Source organism: Centruroides sculpturatus, unplaced genomic scaffold (genome assembly GCF_000671375.1).
Source record: "Centruroides sculpturatus isolate CEXI.00-Female unplaced genomic scaffold, Cexi_2.0 scaffold1253, whole genome shotgun sequence".
Taxonomy (NCBI): Eukaryota; Metazoa; Arthropoda; class Arachnida; order Scorpiones; family Buthidae; genus Centruroides; species Centruroides sculpturatus.
Genome location: NW_019385370.1, coordinates 192,451 through 213,532, shown reverse-complemented (window position 1 = coordinate 213,532; position 21,082 = coordinate 192,451). Strand labels below are relative to the sequence as shown.

Here is a 21,082-nt window from a genome sequence, read left to right as displayed (position 1 = left end):
TGATGAATCATAGAAAAAAAATTTCTGACAGAGCATATTAGGTAACATTGAAAATAATTTGATATATTTCAAAAGTTATAAGTGCATTGTTATCTGCAAATGATCACTTTTCTAAGTTTTTTACAATAGAAGCATTTTGTTCTACAATGACAAAAATACGCACTGATTGTGACATATAGTCATTGTCTGCTGTTGATAATTGTTGCTGCCATGTTGTAATTATTTACTATTGAATTGGGATCCAAAAGAATCTGTACATATTCTGCAAAATAAAATACTTTTTTCAACCATATACTGTGCCTAGTATTTGTTTGGTACATTCTCCTTTGTCAGTCAACATGTATTTCACTTCCACACTNACCACCTTATTGGCAGTGTTGTATCGCGGCTGTTGATTGGCTATGCGAAGGACCACTTGGGTGGACGCAGCACCCGGATGAAGGGAAAGTATAAATGTGCGAGAAAGTGGGCACAAGATGTCTGATGCTGCTAGATAGTATGGCTTGAACAGGTCTACAGTAAGCACAATCTTAGCTATGAAAGATATATCAAGAAGTCTCAAGCTGTTAATGGAATAATGAAAATCACATCTGAGAAATAAAGAGCATTTTAGAGCCCATAATGTAACCTGGAACTGATCTAACGACATAAGAAGTCCAGGGATGTCAGAACAACGATCATCCAAGTGGCATCCAAACCTGAATAAGGCTAATGGGGTTGAGGATCCCTACAATTACAACACTATAAATTACTTCTGAAAAATCCTGAAGAAAAGAGAAAAGCAATCAACATTGGATAGATTCTTTAACACCCACAAATGAAAAAAACATGACTAATAAAAATGCAAGACTGCATATATATATATATATTTATATATTTTTACTATTACATATAAATAAACGTAGTAAAAAAAGCATATATTTTTTTATTTTTTGGCATCTCCAGAATGAATTAATCAAATTTCCATAAATACCTATGGTAAATCGATAATCGGTTAATGAACAATTCGAATAACGAACAGTCTTGGAATGGATTATGTTCGTTAACTGATCACCCACTGTACTGCAAATTTAAAAAAAATATAACTTAATAATAAAATTATTTTTTGGCATTTTTTTACTTTCATGAATTTATATATTATTTTAAAAGCCAAAGAAATAAGCAAATTTTATTAAATATATTTTTAAATATATATAATATANTTAATTTTTAAAAATCTTTTTGTATTTTGTTATAATTCATTTATTTTAAATACAAAATGTATCGATTTAATTTATTAAATATGTAGTGTTCTTTGTAGTATTTGTGTTTAGTAGTTAAATTATTTTGATCCAATTGAATTTGAATATTTTTGAATCATTCCTTTATTATCCCTGCTCTAAATAAGTACTCTATTTTTCTGAATAAGTCAGACTAATTGATCAGAGTACGTATTTTTCTTTTCTGTACAAGGGGCTGAAGTAGCTAGATCGCACACTTTTTAGTTGGACTAACTTTTCAGGAAGGTAAAATTTAAGTGATAATTTATCACCCCTCCTTTCTCTTCAATATTTTTTTATACAAATAAATATTAATGTAAGTTAAATATTAAAAGTACTAACTATAAAAGTATTTGGGTAAACTCCCCAGGCTCCTTTCAGAGTTCAGAGTAGGGTATCCCCTATGAGTGCCTCTGCCCCCCATAAAATGACTTGGTACTTAATTTTGCTGGAGTTTGGAGTTGGAGTCGGCATACTAAAATTATCAGGAGTTGGAGTCGAATGTATTTTTACTGACTCTGCAGCCCTGATCTCTATGCCTGTTTATGTAGACTTGCCAGAAGGGGTCATTTTTGAACTTATTGCTTACCTTAAGTAAAATATTTATATACACAAGAAAAGTTATTTTCAAAAGTAATTGTCTGAAAGGAACTATATTAGTTCTAGTAATATGTATTTGAAGTGAACATGTTTTAAAAATTTCTCAAACTGTCTGTGGTGTATCCCACCATGTATATATATGTTTTATTCACTAATATTCTATGTTATCTGTAATTTCTTCATCTATGTAAATAACCCGCACTATTTTTCCTTGTTTGACTCTTCCGACCTATATGCACTTTCTGGCTTGTTTTGGGCTGAAAAGGAGCACCAACTGACAAGGCAGCATAGGAAGACTTTTCTTCTTTGTTCATTCTTGGAGAAGCAGACGAAGAGAGAACCACATGGGGAGAGAAGGGAACATGTCCATGCAGTCAGGTAGTATACGCTAAGTTCATCGTGGTAAATGTCGGAAGATTGCCCAACTCATTATACAGATAAGGGGAATTTCCTTCTAACATGACCTTTCTGTATTCTTTTTTCTAACCTAGATTATATTAGTTTTTATTTTAAGTTAAGTTAGTTATAATTAGTATTATAATACGATTCTAATGGATTGTGTACTGGCCAGCTTCGGGAGCTGCACGTGTAACCGGATATACAAACCTTGTGAACGAGAGAAAAAGAGGAACGGTTTAGACTTATTTACTTCAAAACGGTCAGAGTGTAATATTATGGATGGTTTCGAGCGCATGTATTTTGAATAATTTGTAGATTAACTGTAAATAAATAATTTCCTTTATCGTTAATTGAAAATTGTGTTAATATGTGGTGTATTATTTGAATAATACGTTTTTCATTAACCCGTCACACCACATGTCATTACCAAAAATAGCTATCTTTGAAAGAAGTTTAAAGATATTGTCAAAACATTAAATATGAGCAGTCTAATTTTGTGGAAAGGGAAGAAATATCACTGCTGATAATTTTTTCACATCTCAACTTAAATGCAAAAATTGTTCAAACTCAAAATGCTTTTTCATTACTTTAACATAATTATTCATCACTGTTATTAAACTGCATTACTATCAAATGGATACTTACTGGTAAAACTAAACAAAAAAATAATATAACATTGAAGTGACAGATCAAATCTAATCATGTGGTGATTCTAGTAGTAAAAAGTCTTGGTGGTTCTAGTGTTAAATGTTTTTGAAACAGATTTAATTTTTTATGAACCTTCTTCAGAAGCTTCAGCAAATATTTTTAGTAATTACTCTCTTGACTACGACATATTGACATTTACTTTTTAATATTATAAGATATATATGTAATGACATGTAAACATTTTTCATAAACTCATATTATACTAGGTACAGCATATGTTGTATAACATAGCCAAGGTGTGGTGTGACAGGAAAATTAATCCTTGAAATATTAAATACAATTGTGCTTATATTTGGTTACTGTAAACAACATGTAAACAAGGATTTTCCTCTCCAAGAAACATCATAAATCAAATTAGTTCAGTCTAAAGAAGAGATCAGCTGCAGTTGGGTAGAAGTAGAGTATTTTCCTCTAAAGAGCAAATGCTCTATCTCTGAAAAGGGTTGAAACCTTCCTGGGAAACAATACAAACCTTTAAGTAGGTCAGTTTCTGCAACAAAATCCCCATTTTCCACTGTGTTGTCCCATTCCAAGACCTTGCTACAAAATGTTTTAATGCAGTTTTCCTTTCACAATAATAGAACAATGAAATGTAGGAGTGTTTGTAATGTGTAACAGAGTAATAGTAAAAGTGCATCTTTGGCCAAATGCTATTCAGTTTAATCAATTGGACCAAAGTATCCAATACGCCTGCAGATAGTACTGTACTTGCATTTGTCAAACCTGTAATTAAGAAGTTTTTTGTGGCTAAGCATCCCACAGTACCCTGCAACCCCAGGGAAACTGGAGAAGAAAGCTGGAAAACAGACTCAATTGTACTACAGTTTATTACAGGCACTTGTAGTTTTCAAATTGTAATGTAAAAATGGAGTTTATCATTTCTGTTTACAGAAAATCCATTTTTATCTCCAGAATATTTAGAGGATTTTGCAATTTGCAATAAAATTAAATAAAACTTTATTGTTTACAGAAAGATTTACTTAAAAATATTTTCATTTTACAGAACCATATAGGGAATAGGTTTCAAATTTGCCTTCTACCCATAACCTACTTCTTCCAGTATGATAATTTGATTTAAACTATTTGCAGAGTGAAATCATAATATCATGCTTACTACACGTCACTTTTCTACATCTAATCATTCAAGGGTTAGTTTTTTCATCTTAACACACCTCGGATTTGTTGGTTGACATATGCCAGATCCAATATGCAAGTTAATTAATATCTATTAAATAAAAATCAAATTACAGGTATACCTCGCCTTACGTCGGTAATTGGTTCCAGGAAAACGACTTAAGTCGAAAAACGACGTAAGTCAAATTTACTTGTCTCCGAATCTACTTGTCACTAGGCTAAATTATAAATTACTATTCCCAGTTCTGTATTTTATTTATTAATGCATTTTTAATAATACATGGTTAATAAAAATCTATTTTAAGCTTACAAATAAATTTTAGTTTTTAATGGACTACAGAAAAAAGTAATCTAAATTTATGAATGAATGTACTGTAAATACAGTACATACATGTAAATGTATATATTTTAATATGATTTTATGTGCTTTAAACGCTTTTATAGTGATATTACGACTTCAATATTTGTGATGGATGGACGTAAAGTCGAATGAAATGACTTAAACTTGATTTTTATTTTTCCGTATACTTTTTTGACAAACGACGTATAATCGGGAACGACGTAACTCGAAACAACGTAAGTCGAGGTATACCTGTATTAATTTTAATCAAGAGCAAATATATAGTGTGGCTGTCCACTATTTTGTTGTATATAATTGTAGTGTATATAGAATATAGTGTATAAGAACTCCTTTCTTCTTTCCTATAATTCTTCTTCCTTCCATTTTTAACCCTTTCCTGTCACGTGACAGGAGCTGTACTATTCATTGGTCCTGCCTGAAGCTACTGATAAACACAAGGTGAGGAAAAAAGACACTTTTAGGTTCACCACTGAGGAGAGGTCAAGCAAGAGTGACCAGAGGACAAGATATAAAGCAAGTGTGAAGGAGAGAAAGAGACAGCATAGACCAAGTAAGAATGGAGACAAGAAAAATAATTGAGATAGCCGTTCCAGAAAGGTCCAAGGAACTGTCTCGGCACACGTTTATTAATAACTGCTTTGTACCTCCCCTGGATGCTAATGGATTGGACATTGACTGCATGAAGTGATAAATGTCAATATTCACCCAGTTCAGGACCCACAGATCTAGCTACCAGTAGATTTCCGAACTATCCTTCCTTTCTTCATTCTAGTAGTAATAGTATTAGGTTTAAGTTTAATTATAATTATCTTAGTTTAAATCAGGATTATATTTATATATTAAATTTTGCCACAGGAAGTTCGAACAAGAGAGGAGATGTTGTAAATATATCTATATATAATTGTCTCTGATGGGCATTCCGTTCTCTGTCAACTCATTCGACTAATAAAACGATTTGATCATTATTGGTTTTGTCGTCTTATCACGTGTTTCACGAACACACTTTCACAATAGAATAAAAACAATAGTTAGTATAAAACTAAAAAAATTAATTCTTACCATGACTTCCTGCCAACCTTTGTAAACATTTTCAAATTTTCGACCTAAAATGTGTATCGTAGACTTAGTCACATCATTGTTTTGATTAAGAAACAGCATCTTAATGGTAGTATTTGTTGACTGCATGATACGATTTAAAATAGGATTATTAGGCAAATCCTTTTTGAAGAAATTATTATTATGTGATATTGCCATTTCTATTTCCATTGCAATTTCATCCTAACAAAATAAAATAAAAAATTTGTTTAGAATTTTAGATGGGAATATATTTGCAAATAAATATTCTTAATATATAATCTGTAAACTTATAAATTATTACAAAAATTACATCTATCTACAAACAAACAACTAATTAAAAATATATTCTGAAGACAAATTTCAAATCATGTAATAACATCTTTTAAGGAAAGATTAAGTATTTTTTTTTAAGTAAAAAAATATTACAGTAACATTAAAATAAATTTCAAATAATGAATAAAAAGAAAGGCTATTCCACCAAATAATATTACAGCAAAACCTTGTTAAGTTGAAGTTTAAGGGGATAAAAAAATCTCAAGTTAAAGTTTCATACCGGATTTAAAACCGCAGAAAAATTTGAGAAAATGTCCCATTATCAAGTTGTTTCTCAAGAATCTGTTCACAGAATGATTGATTACAAAATAGTATACGTATTTTGGCACTTTTGAGTGTGGGACACTAGCGGACACTTTGGTAAAAAAAATACTGATGCAAGCTTGTAATGGCATGTTGTTTCAGCATGGAGCTGTAGCGTTTATTTACTTTAATCATTTATATTCATATGGAATGTATAATAGATATGTAATCTTCAATTTATCTATGGGTGGAGGGTACATAAAAAAAATTGGTTTTCAGTTAAAAGTATCAACAACTTTGACTTGTCTCATTAGCAAAGTTGTTGATACTGTATTATATGGAAACACTGTGACTGGGACCCATAGACAGCTTTGAGTTAATGCAGTTCAACTTAGCAACAGATGCAGAAGTTTTCAATTTGTTTTGTTGCTATGACTGCTAAAGCTTAAGAATAATCCCTGAATAATTTTAAGTATATTAGAAACAAACTGAAAGCTTTTTATTGAAATTTATCAAATTAAACAATAAATGAAAATTGCTGAAACAGTTTTAAATATTGATATAATTTTGAACATAAAAGAATATTGTGTATCTTAATTATAAAACAGAAAATAATAAAAATAGCAATGTTTTTAAATTAGAATAAATAAAATAAAATTATGCACAAACATTTTAAAATAAACCAAAACTTACAGGTTTAAAACAACCTGTAAGTTTTGGTTTATTTAAATGTCATAAAAATCACATTTGTCAAGATGAATCAACAGGTGTGAAGTGGACTGTCCTTGGAAGACTAATGGAATAATCCTTCATTAAGATAATCTGAATAGCATCAATTGCTGGACACCTGAAGGTCCCTAAGTGCAGGATAGTGGATTATTTCCTTGAAATAATCCACTATCCTGCACTTAATAAATTTTTTTAAATTACATACGTTTAAAGAGTCAAGGTATAGAAATAACTTAACTAAAGGACTATCCAAAAGTTACAACTAATGAATCCAAACTTGGCCACATTATTTACATTTTCTGTTTTTGATTTTCATTAAAAAATAAAACTATATTTCAATTTTTTTATATTTAAAAATTTCTTAAAAATAAATATAAAAATTACAGAAATACATAGTTATTACAAATGAATTATTTTCAGGAACTGTATTTACAACAATAATTCATATTTAACAATAAGTGATACATCAAAAGAACTAGAATTCTATAATATAAACTTGGATAGTTTATATTATAGAATTACAGATATGTCATGTTACCAAAAGAATGCACACTGAACATGTTCAAATGATAGTCCAGTTCACCCAATGCATTGTAGCACGTTTGCTGAATGATCACAATTGCATAAGTAATGTGGTCCCAGAGCTCTATCAGAGATGTAATGGCAGCACATAAATCATGTCTTTTTTTTGTTGGGGTATGTAAAGTCATGTAAAGTTCTAGAAATCTGAAAGGAATCTGTATATACTAAGTCATCATTACTGCAACACCCAATACTGCAGTGTGGGAGTTCTACTGCATAGCCCAATTTTGACAACGAATGTTGTGCTTTCACCTGGTTGTCACAAGGAAATCTTCGCAAGTATTTCAAATTTGGAGAGTTTCTCTTTCATTTCATGTTTTGTGTGGATGATCCAGCTCAATACTTTGGAAGTTATGGACTTCAAAAACATGATGATTGTAATAACTATTTTGTTGTTGACAAAAAACACCATAAGCATCAAAAATCAAATTTTACAGGTGCAACAAAAGTAAACTGACCAAACCTCTCAGATTAACCAGGACAGTCACAGTTTTTGACTTTGTCTCAGCTTTAAATAAAACTGGAAAAATGTCCCAGTTTTGAATAAAACGTCCCAGATTATCCCATTTTTATTTATAAGTTTAATTTTTTAATATGAACTATTTAAAGATTTAATTTTTAAAAAATTGTTTTGAAGAATTGTCCTTTAACATTTACTATATATAGAATATTGCCTCCTAGTAAATTACCACAATATTACTTATGTAGAGATGCAGCTAAGCATAGTGCATTATACCTAAATCCTACACTGTCTTGATTCCATACCAGTAAGGTTATTATATTGGTTGGCCTAGAAATATACTTATTAGTCTAATAAGTCCTAAACACTTGATATCTTACAATAAAAATTAATATGTATTAAATATGAAAATAATATATAGCATTATAATATAAATAAAATCATATACAGTGGGTGATTGGTTAACAAACGGTTCGGATAGCAAACAAATTGGATAACGAACACTTTCGCGAAAGATTTTTATGATCGGACAACAAACACTTTACTGAACAAACATAAAAAGAAGCGACAGAAAATAACAAATACCGATTGATTTTCCCTTATCTTCAGGTAACAATTCGAAACCTTTCGGAGCGCGGGAGACATCAACATTGATGCTCAACCCGATACCAATTGGATAGTATCCCTCAGAATTTTGAAACTCTCCCTTGTAATTCCAGCTTTTTATTTATGTTTCTGACAAATAATTTCTATAGTATTTGCGAGACTGTCGGATGGGCACTCATTAAGTTTTATGTCGGGGTTTATTTACGAAAGGTGAAAGTTTAACTGTCCCGTCAGATATTCGTTAACGTTTTAATACTAAATTTCATCCGGGCCTTGCATTTAAATAATTTTTTGTGGACTAGTTGATTTCTGTTCTCTGAATTTTTGTAAGTGCTTTTCTGAACTTATTATTTAAAAAAGAAACTGATAATATTATGGAGCCTAAAAAAAGTAGAGTGTCAAGAACTGCACTCACCGTAAAAACTGAGTAAGAGATAATAGCCAAGGTAGAAAGTGGGCACAAGATGTCTGATGCTGCTAGATAGTATGGCTTGAACAGGTCTACAGTAAGCACAATCTTAGCTATGAAAGATATATCAAGAAGTCTCAAGCTGTTAATGGAATAATGAAAATCACATCTGAGAAATAAAGAGCATTTTAGAGCCCATAATGTAACCTGGAACTGATCTAACGACATAAGAAGTCCAGGGATGTCAGAACAAAAGTAGCTGATGANTGTAATTTTATATTTTTATATTTTATTAAATGTAATACCATCGGCCATGTTAATATTTATTATTTTCTTCAAAATGAATTTTTGTGAAAGTGGCAATAGCACCAGAGGACGTTTTTAACCATATTTGCATTTTATTGCGGAGGCAGCAGCCTCTAAAGAAAGGTCGCCTCCGTGATTGTAATTTTTGTGGACTGTCAACTGGAGCGAACGACGGATGAACAAACGGAAACAAAGTATTGTTAAACGTTGTAATTTTATATTTTTATATTTTATTAAATGTAATACCGTCGGCCATGTTAATATTTATTATTTTCTTCAAAATGAATTTTTGTGAAAGTGGCAATAGCACCAGAGGATGTTTTTAACCATATTTGCATTTTATTTTGGAGGCAGCAGCCTCTAAAGAAAGGTCGCCTCCGTGATTGTAATTTTTGTGGACTGTCAACTGGAGCGAACGACGGATGAACAAACGGAAACAAAGTATTGTTAAACGTTGCAATTTTATATTTTTTATATTTAATTAAATGTAATACCGTCGACCATGTTTATATTTATTATTTTTTCTTCAAAATGAATTTTATGTGAAAATGGCAATAGCACCAGAGGACTTTTTTTACCTCATTTGCGTTTTATTGCGGAGGCAGTAGCCTCTAAAGAAAGGTCGCCTCTGTATATGTAAATTTGTGGACTGTCAACTGGAGCGAACGACAGATGAACAAACGGAAACAAAGTATTGTTAAACGTTGCAATTTTATATATATATTTTTTTAATATTTAATTAAATGTAATACCGTCGGCCATGTTTATATTTATTATTTTTTCTTCAAAAAAGCAAATTTTAATTCACTTCATTTTACATTAAATTTTCATTCAAAAATAAAGAAAAAATCATGTGAGGTGGCACTACCAAAAATAAAATGTCCTGCAATATTAGTCATTGAAATAGACAACAACATTGTGGTGCCTGTCGGCAATGTGCAGATTTGGACCGATAGAGGGTGCAGGAAAAAAGAGAAAAGCAAACTTTGAACGAGCGGCCAACACGAACAAAAGTTAACTGGACCTTCAATCAATGTTGAGCTATAAAAATATTGTACATACATTATACATTGCTGTATATACGGGTAAATAAACAAATATAAAAATCCGACCGGACGTTTCTCATCAGCATCGAATCATTCATTTGGTGACTGAACACCAAAACATTATTAAGCAATAAAATCATTCAAACAACTTCAAACCCTATATTTCCTACCTTCAAATTTTTAGTGTGTCCCAGGTTGAAGTTCAGAAAATCTGGTCACTTTAAACAAAAGCAAGTAATATTGCATATAATAGCCTAAGGTTTTTCCTTGTGAAGGTTCATTATAAATTGTAATCATATAATTACCTAGATTTACTACTGACTGAACTCAATGGAAAAAAAGATTGTCATTTATGAGGTTTCCTCAACAATATTTCCTCAGCCAATTCTATTGGTTGAATGTTTCTTAGATTTCTGTAATAATATTCACACTCCAGGAGTCTACTGTGACATAAAACTTACTTGACCTACAGTAGCAGTTGTGATTTTCATGTGTCAATGACAATTTGTATGTTATCACAATTTTATTTGTATAAAAAAAAATTAATTGCTTTATCTCTTAAATTCCATTAATTAAATCCCATAAAAAACTGATTGAAAAGTAAAGCTCAGTGAAAAACATCTAAATAAAGGAAACTTTCCAAAGTATGGAATAAGAATACTGGAACCAGATTTGACTGTAAGAAGACAACTTATAAATAAAGTTCACATTACACATTGTCACAGAAAAAGACCAATCTGTACTTTGTGCCTTAAAGTTGCATTTTTGTTGCACCTACAACAATTTGGCTGAATATTAGAGCATCTTTGAGCAATATTAGTGAAGGAATTTTAATGCACAATGTACAGCTTGAAGCCTTTTTCTCTGATATTTGATTTAACTGTTTCATTGAGCTTTATTTTTCAACCTAATTCCACCAGAATTTTTAAAATGGGATTTCAAGCATTTTTCACTCATCAATAATTTCATGACTGAGAAATAGAGTTTCTTGAGTAACTTTAAGTGCAGACAGATCATTGGACCACAGGGCAGGTATCAATATTTCTGAAAAAAACTGCACTCATTGGTTGTTTTCATACTACAGTGTCCAGAGTGTACCATGAATGAATGTGTCACGTACAAACATCCATCAGAAGATCATACAGTGACCAGCCACACGTGGTTGATCCTAGAGGTGAGTATTATATGTGTATATTTTATAAGATCATTCTGTGGATTTGTATCAGGACTTAGCTGTAATGCATAGCCATTGTTATCGCATACTCCATACCACCTTATTGGCAGTGTTGTATCGCGGCTGTTGATTGGCTATGCGAAGGACCACTTGGGTGGACGCAGCACCCGGATGAAGGGAAAGTATAAATGTGAGCACTTCCACATGAAAGAAATTTTTATTTTTCTTCATTCTACTTCGCCCTGGCATTGGGAGCCTTCATTGGACCGAAGGAGGACTTTCGAAGCAGAGAAAGGAAAAGTGATCAGAAAAAGGAAGGAAAGAAGAACCTATCGAGAGGTAATACAGTTCCATCTAGCAGTAGAAGTAATCTTCAGGAAGGAAAACTAGTGAATAAGAGTCTAAGATCACCTGGTTCATTAGCAAGATAGTTATTACAAGAATTTTTTTTGAAACCTCTATATGACTGGACATGTGTATAGTTCAACTTGTAAATAAGTGTATAGTTCTTTTCCTTATTTTGTCACATATTAGTTTTATCATCACGAGTAAGGTCCATTGTAAATCAAATTAGTCATGTCATTCCTATATTTGATAAGAATATAGTTTGTATAATTGAATCAAGTAATCAAGGTATTCTTTTGTTACTTTTATAATTAATAAACTAAGAAAGAAGAATTGTCTGTCTGAATTGTTCTGCATCACTGTAAAGTCCTCAGAGCAAATCCCCATCTTTATAACGAGATATATTTCGGTATATCATCGAATAATATACATGTCAAGACTGACATCTGAACAAAGACGTGCCAGTGGAACAGCTTAACCACCAGTACAACATTGTCAAAACATGTCTGTCTTGTCCAATGACCATGTGACATGCTTGCCTAGGATGGAGTTCAATAGCCATCAACCTTCATGGGTGCCTCTGTTAAACATGCGTCATTAAAAACAACACCTTGCATGGGCAAGGGAAAGCTGTCATTGGACCTTGGACAAGTGGAAGAAGGTCATCTAAAGCCATGGTTCTCAATCCATGGTCCACGGAACATGGGTTCTCCTTGAAGCCACTTCAAGTGTTCCACGAAAAAATCAAATATACAATTAAAAATTGTTGCAAAAGAAAAATCAATACAATGTAAAATAATTTTTGTATGGGAACGTAATCAGCAAATGTCAATGATGTCATATATTACACTGAGTGTGCTCTTGATTTCAAAAGGGTTTGCCACCCCTGCTTTAAAGCTGATGTATTGTAAGTGTTCTGCGGAAAAAACATGTCAAAGTTTAGTGTCTCAACTTAAAAACCTTCAGAACTACGGATCTAGAGTGATGAGTTCTGTTTCATGCTGAACCACAGTGATGGCCAGGTCTGAATCTAGCAAACAGCATGAAGTTATATCCCCCTTGTACAGTTGGGTTCAACATGCTGGTGGTGGTGATATCATAGTTTGGGAAACGGTCTCTTGGCAAGGTCTAGGGCCATTTCTCATCAACTCACAAATCTTGAATGGTAAACAATACAGGAACTTGTTAGGCATTCATCTGCACCCATATCTCCAGGTTATGTTTCCTGACAAAGAAGTGCATTATTAAGTCAAAACATGGCATGTCACTACGTGAGAATGGTTGGAGGAACCTGACATTGAATTACACACACTGCCTTGGCCTCAAACTCAGACTGCAAACCTATTGAACATGTGTGGCAAGTTATCACCCACTCCTCCACAAAATGTGCACCAACTGAATAAACTGCTCAAGAAGACATGGGTCCAGTTTAAAACAGAGGATATTCGGCATCTTGTAGAGTCCATCTCCAGTGTTTGCAAAACCACGATCGCTGAGGAACCAATTCATTATCATGTAAGTGTTCCTAATGTAGTGATTGTTCAGTGTACATTCATAAAAATTTTACGAAAAATATAGCATTTGACATACCATAACTTTATCAGCAATCAGCATATATTTCCAATTGAAATTATAATTAATACATACATATAGAAAAAGCATTAAAAATTTAATTTTTATTTTATATTGTTATTCTTCACTTTGTAAATTTAATAATATAAATACACTATAGAACAAGTGTCAATAAATAAATTATTATAATCATTTTAATTATTTTATAATGTTGTTATATAAATATAAAATTAATACTCAAGTTTTATTACTATTCATCAAGAAATCTAAAAACAATTACATAATATAGCAAACTCTTATATAATCACTCATTTAAATATATTTTTGTCTTCCACTTTAGCCAGTAATGGATAGATATGTCAGTTACATCACACCATCTGATATAGTCCTTATTTGGTTTGTATCCCTACATATGAATATAACGAGGAGCTAATGTATCTATTTATAAAAAAAATGAAATTTTACTTTTATGAAACTAATAAAATATTACAGTTAACTTTTTTCAAAAAAAATCAAACTACGAGAGAGACAATGCAAAACAATAGTTTTAGAACAAGATCTACTGCCAAAAATCCACCTTGACACCCATCTATATAAATAACATATTTGAGATCTGTAAAAGCTGGTCATTTATGCCAGATGGTTACCGAGATGATGTTATATTTAGCAATAAAAAAGTCTATTGCTTTATAATACTGACAGAATGTGTGGGTGCAGTGCGAGGATAATTGATACTTTAATCCCAAATATCTCAACCTGACAAGGGATTTGAAAACATTTTTTCAAATTCCTTATCGGGTATTTTTTTTAATCTAATAAAGTATGTATTGAAAATTTACAGGAATCTTTGAAATTTATTGATTTGATTTTGTGATTTACGTATAGAAGAACATTAAAAAATGAATTAAAAAACGAATAATCATATCCGACATCAATTTATGTCTCCTAATATTGTTTCATGCTGTTTGAAACTATCTAGAATGCTAAAATTAAAATAAATTTACTATTTTGTATTGGACACGGTGGATATGCCAGGTGTTATTGTAATCAACCCACGTTCTCTTGAAAAGCTTCCCCATAAATCACTTGTACTCGTGTGTTATGCTCAACAATAAAGGTCTGTTGCTAAAATAAAACAGTTTCATCTATCTTATTTAAATCTGTGTCTTACAGACAAGAATAATCACTCTGTTTCATCAGAGAACTTTTAATGGAGTTCCAATACCAATTGGGAGACTGGAATATTTCAAACATGTTCAATAATCATGCTGATTATTCTTCACAATTGATGTTCAAGATATGTTAACAAATTTTTAGATGGGACAGGAAAGAATCTGAATATGATTTGATACATTGCTTTAGAATCTCACATGTGAGTAGTGATAGAATCAATAGTATAATAATAGATGCTACTAATAATAGATACATAAATTTTAAATCAAATTAAAATGTAAAATATAGAATCATCAATTGATATCAAAATGAGATGGAAAAACAAAACCTAAACAGGCGTGCTTAATTTTATAAACCCACCTGTCGATTTGATGCCACAAGCCTGTCGATGTTTCCGAGTATCTCCTCAAATTTTTCCTTTTCGGCTCTCTGACCCCTTATCACCAATATTCTTATGGAATCGGCAGGAGGATTAAATTTAAAGCTGAGATGTCGTTCCCTTATACTTCTCAAAATGTCGGAGAATACGGTCTGATTCTTTTCGTTCAGACAACGCGAGGGAATGAGCAATTTTAAAACTATCGGCATCAATTTCTGTAAATGCAAAATTATCGTAACATATTAAATAGTAAAATAAGTATAAATGCAGCTTCGAATGAGGCAGTTTTCATAGGAGTAAACAAATAAAAAGAACTATTGGTCTACATGTGATGCTTTGAGAGATATAGCAATATATTCTAGTATATAGTGTGAATAAATATCCGTATATATACTAGGTTATATAGATATATCCGGAAATAGTTAGTGAAATGGCTGTTTTGTGAGCTTTCAGTAGTCTTTCGTAAAATGGAAAACTGTTGATTTTTAGCATTATTTTTTAAAATAGTTTCGGAGTTTCTCACTTTAAAATGTTACCACATTTTTGAGGGTTTTTAAAATTCCTAGGCTGATTTCGGGAGGATTTATCTCGCAAAGGATTGCATGTAGAGCATCGGTTCTTTGAAGTTCTTATTCCTACGGGCACGGATCTGATAAGGTCCCAACCGCCTTAATCGCAGCTGCAATTTTATCGTAAAATATCCCGGCATAAATGCGAAAGTACGTAAAAATTACACAGAATATGTCGGAGAATAAATAACTTAATTCGTCGCCACTTACTCTTATGGCCAATTTAGCCCGTTCGACATTTTCTGCCATTCCGGTAAGCGTCACCTATTTTAAATTGGAATTACGTTAACAATTTACTTAATAAAACTCTGAAAAAAAAGATAAAATAAAATTCTATTCATACTCTATTGCTTTTGACAACTCCATTTCTGTTAGAATCGGGAAAGTGAATGTGACAGTCGGTATCGCTTTTGACCTTTTGAATGGTCTCTCCTTTTTTACCGATCAAGTGGGAATGATCGGTATAGGAAATGTCCATCCTTAAGGTCCCTTGGTCCTTTTGCAAAAAAAAAAAAAAAAAAAAAAAGTTATACAATTTGAGAGTTTACTCTTTAAATAATTAAACTAAAGTGATGATGAACCTAAAGAGATTTTAAAGCATTCTTAGCGATTAATAAGTCTACCTTAACATCTAGAACTTGCATAATCATTTCCTTAGCTACTCCAACATTTATAGGCAAACCTTCTATTTTAACTTGTGGATCTGGAAATATTTCATTAAAAAACATTAAATTATTTTCAGTAAAACTTATAATAAAATTATTTTTGTAAAGAAAACCATCCATTAAAATTTAATCACTTCAAATTGGCTGGAATAAAAAGAAACTATAGGGCTAATATGGTAGGTAAGTTTGAAGATGTGGCTAAACTAACCAATACAGGAGGGGGTTTGAGTCACGTTTAAAATAAATAAAATTCCGTGGGAGTCGGATAATCGAAGAGGAAGGAAGGCAGAACAAAGTGTTAAGCAGGAAATCCAGTCACATTTCCTGGTGCGCATTGATTTGGATTGTTCTCTCGATGCAAAGAGTGATACTCCGAATGGTAATTAGATAATTAGACATTCTCGGCTACGTCACAACCGCAAATTCGCTTCGGAACAAACGATGAAAGTACTTTGCTACGGCGCGTAGAATGGTGAAAAAAAAAAAGAAATGTTATTATAGAACAGATACGGATGGATTCCGAAATAATCTTTAAAAATCCGTTCGTCTTTCGGATAAGACGAAAAATTAGAAAATAATTCGTAAGATCGAGCGAATATTAACGGTAATCCGGAGGGAGAAGAAAATTAACGTCGAGCGGGAATTAAATTTAGTCTCTTTTAAGCGTTTTGCAACCGCCCGGCGGAAGATAGGTAGGAGTTTATAAATAGAGAGAGAGAGAGAGTTGCCATAAAGAAGTCATCGGAAAAAATAGACAAACAAAAACACCGAGTGGAAAAAAACGTCACGTAACAGGACACCAGCAATAAGGCACCCTTCTTTCTTCATTCATAAATCCCCAAACATTCGCTCCTCTTAAATTATTCGTCTTTTAACCGGTTAACTAAGCTCTCTTTTAAATTAAACCGTTTTTCCAACGTCAGATCGATCGTTTCCGGCTCCAGAAGGTCGAAATAGAAGAGAAAAATTAAGATTTTTAAGAAGATCGCCGATATAAACAAAGGCAGCGCTCGTCCCTCCCCTCCGAACAATTTATACCCGGACGAGATCTCCGCCGGATTTAGAAATGTTTCCGACCCGCACCCTCCACGAAATTTCGATCGTTTCGGAGAGAGAGGGAGGGAGAGGGAGAGTCGACCTCTAAAAACCCAGTCGAACGGGAGGAAGAGAGAAAAAAAGAGGAGGGGTGAGAAAGTGTCGACGGGACCTTTTCGGCCACCCGATCCGCGATAAACGTACGGAAGAGGTCGAACCTCGCGAGCCTCGCCTAAGTAGATTTATTTGCACGGGGCCGGACGTACGATCCGACGCGCGACAACACATTTATTAAACTAAGTATTCACATCCTGGATCTATTACCTCGATTTAACAAAATATTGGATCACGGGATACGTCGTCCGGCGATCGACACCCGTGTCTTTTTTTTTTTAAGAAGCGAATCGAAGGGAAATGAATCATTACGGCTAAATCGAACGGTTTCCTTTTTATCCTCGATTTCCGAACAGAAGAAGAACTCTCTTACCTTTCTTCGACTTGGATCCGATCTTCAGTCTCTCCGGCCACGAAACCACCGTGTCCGTCTGCCTCATCACCTGTCCAATCAAACACGCTGTATTATCGCAGTCGGAAAACACGCGTAAATAAAAACAAGATACGAAGCCGACGGCAAAAAACTTTCCCACTCTTCTTATCTGAATTTACTTCTCCCCCCTCTCTCCCTTTTTGCCAGGGCTTCGCATCCGTAAAGGTTCTACTTACCGCCAGGAAGAAATCGGGTCCCGACATGCGACATTCCGACAGATGACCTGCGAATAGAAAGCTCCGGGTCAAACAGGCGTACGAGAATCCCGGTCGGTCCGTAATTTCGACCGGAAAATTACCGACGGGAGTATTAATTGGGGGGGGGGGAGCGGCGGAGAGGAGAAAACGTAAGGCGAAACCGGGAAGAATAATAATAACGAAGCGTTTCATGAGGGAGGGGAAAAAACTTTCTTTCGTTGCCGGACGCAGCCAATTAACCGCGTCTCGGACAGATGTGCCGATATCGGGTTGCAAGGCGACACATGGCCGCCTCTCCCCGGCCACCGCTCCGCGTTTTATCGCTCTCCGGCCTCCGGATTCCGTCTCGGGACGCCGCGCGGCGCGTGGCCACGCGCCGAGCGGCGGTTATTTATCTTGGCCGGGATTTCCGGGAAGGTCGGCGCGCCGACTTCTGGGAAGGACCGGAGAGGATTAGCGGCCCGGGCGAAGAAGAAGGGGGAATTTAACCATCGGCCATCGGATACGGGCGACTAATTATAGACGCACAATCGGGTCTTTGCTACACTTTTTTTTCGGAACAACCGACGTCCGAAGACGTTTACGCAATTTACTTTCCATCCAGTCTAAAAAAAGGGACTTAAAATGTCGTCCGGGCGCGAGAAGGTGGCCCTCCTCTCCAATCGGATATTTCGTTTGGACCCGGCCACGCCTTCTCTTAAGATAAACCCGAATTCGATGGCGGTCGGAGAGGAAAATCGGACAAAGGGAGAGAAAATCCCCACACTGGAGTTGGGTAAAACGCGGAACTTTCCGAAACGAATACGATTTAACCACAAGAGAAAGGGCAAAAAGGAGAAACGATGCGATCGGAAAATTTCGTATCGGCGGAGAAAGGAATTTGGGGAGAGGCGGAAACGGGAAGAAAAAAAAAAATCTTCCCGACACCGGAAGAGAGGGCGATAGAAGCGGGGGTCGAGCGAATCGGCGTCACGGCGTCGCCCGGACCGTTTCAATGGAGGTCTTTGTCGTCGGTTCGCGTGGCGGGGAGGCGAACGGGGAAAGGGTCGACGAAGGCCGCGCGACTCGGGACCGCCCGTCCTTCTTTCGCCGTCCCCCGTAAAAAAAAGGGGCGCCGTCTTATAAATAGGCGCGCCCGTCTCCCACCCGGTCGTCCCCCTCGGACGCTTTTCTATTTCGGTGACGATCGGGCCGCAGAAACCCACGCCGCTAACCGGCTAAAATTAACTAGCGGCCGCCTCTCCACCGGCTTCCGCCGCGCGTCGTTTTTTCCCAGCTAATCCCGGAGCGGGAGGAAGAAGAAGAGGAGGAGGCTTCTGGGAAAGGGCGGGGAGGATACCGTAATTCGCGTCTCGGCTACAACCCGCAATTAAATAATTCTGTAATTGCTCGGTGGCCGTTGCCGGGAGCCGGGAGTAATCTTCTCGCTTGTTAAACGGACGAAAAACAACAACGGCGTCGACTAAATAATTGCGCCGCCGACGCTTTAATTCCGCCGACTCTCGACGCTCCAGATTTGATACCGGACGCCGTTTTCTTTCCGGACACGGACGGACGTTCCTCCATTTAATCCTTTAGTCGACCGCCGAAAAAAGCATTTACCAAACGGAGACGACGCGCCGCGTTAGATCCGAGGCGACTCCGTTAACGCGCGCGTCGGTTTTTCCGAGGAGGAGAAAATCCCCCGCCGACGGAGAAGCACCGCTTTCGCGGTAAATAATTGCCGGGTCCGTCCGGATTTTTTGGTCCCGGCCTCGACTAGGAAGAGAGAGAGAGAGAGAGACGACCCGCCCGCGAATTCCGCGGGGGAAATCCGATCCTTTGGCATAAACCACATGTCGAGACGGCCGGACTTTTCTCGCCGCCCATCGCGCGCCCCCGACGCGACGGACCCGAAAGGCGACCCGTGGCGGGCGAAGTAGGAAATTATCGCCAGACTTATCAAAAGGACGAAACGAAACGAGCGGAAAAAAATAAAGAAAAAAAAATAACTTCGGACGGCGACGACATTACAAAAAAGAAAGAAAACGAAGATCAACGACTGGAAAATCTTCCGATTTAATTAGCCGGGAAGCGGGACGAAAACAATTGTCGCGGAGAACGGCGCGATTCCTTGAAAATTCGGGAAAATCTCTCTTGAGATCCGCGTGTAAAATAGCCGGAAGGGTAAGGGAAGGTGGAGTCTCGACCGGCGAAGGGTAAACAGAATACGGCGTGGTGTCCGCGGCTATTTAAACCGCGCGACGTCGACACAGTTTGTCTCCTCGACCCGGGGATCGGCACGTTCTCTCGGACATCCCGGAAGTCGATTCCGTTTCCGGCCCGCCGCTCGACTCCGTGGAACGGTGGTCGTGACTCGGACCCGAGTAAAATGGCGAAGAAGAAGCGCTCACCCGATATCAGCAACTCCATCTTCCTTCTGTCGACCTTGATTCGTTCTTCCACCGTCTCCGCGGGCCTACCCTCCGCCGACCCCGCCGACGACTCCGAAGACACTCGATATCTTTCTCCCGGCATTCCTCCGACGTTCCGCTCCGCTGGTCGACTAGCTTCGCACTGACCGCCACTCTTCGCGCCACCGCCCGATATAACTTCGGTCGCGCAGGCGCGTTGAGTCCCGATGGCATTAGAGGCTCCCTCTTCCGGCAGCGGGCTTTTCCCTCTTCTTTCGGGTTTTCGACACGAAAAAAATCGAAAGTTTCAGAATGTAAAGCAAGAAATCTGGCTCATAATTTATATTATTATTTTTTATTAAATAAAACAAATATTACTAATAAAAAAAAGCTATTAATAATAATTTTACAAAACTTGACATACAAAAGGCTTAAATCCCATGAATTATAGCCTAATAAATGTGGAACTACCACCGAAAACCCGTCTATCAATGAAACAGTAATGCCAGCTTGGTACATAAAGAATTTTGATGCTTAAAAGATTTACGAACAGGTCCTCCGATTGTTTAGAATCTTAGAAAAAAATCTCGGGCATCTTCTCCCAAAAAAAGACCTCTTTTTTGGGAGAAGATGCCCGAGATCATTTATCGCTTGCGATGAAACACCTTTCTCTGGATTCTAAGCACAAAAGACACCGATAGTAACGATCGGTAGAAACGCCTCCGGTGATTGATTTTGATCCAAGAATGAAAGTGGTTTTCTTACCACCAAATACAACAAG

The 21,082-nt window shown here is 35.7% G+C and overlaps 2 protein-coding genes across 2 annotated transcripts; both read right to left on the bottom strand.

Moving 5' to 3' along the window:
* Positions 1-4,706: 4,706 nt before the first annotated feature.
* On the bottom strand, positions 4,707-15,957 carry LOC111638236 (protein bicaudal C homolog 1-B-like). The gene is made up of 4 exons (XM_023383897.1): positions 15,808-15,957; positions 15,675-15,728; positions 14,877-15,110; positions 4,707-5,739 (listed from the first exon to the last, which is right to left on the bottom strand). The coding sequence occupies exons 1-4, from the start codon at positions 15,940-15,942 to the stop codon at positions 5,467-5,469; spliced, it is 696 nt and encodes a 231-aa protein (XP_023239665.1). The 5' UTR covers positions 15,943-15,957; the 3' UTR covers positions 4,707-5,466.
* An 88-nt stretch (positions 15,958-16,045) lies between these two features.
* LOC111638233 (protein bicaudal C homolog 1-B-like) lies at positions 16,046-20,565 on the bottom strand. Its single transcript, XM_023383892.1, has 4 exons — positions 20,302-20,565; positions 17,888-17,934; positions 17,652-17,721; positions 16,046-16,167 (listed from the first exon to the last, which is right to left on the bottom strand). Exons 1-4 carry the CDS (start codon positions 20,423-20,425, stop codon positions 16,046-16,048), a joined length of 363 nt encoding a protein of 120 aa, XP_023239660.1. The 5' UTR covers positions 20,426-20,565.
* Positions 20,566-21,082: the final 517 nt, after the last annotated feature.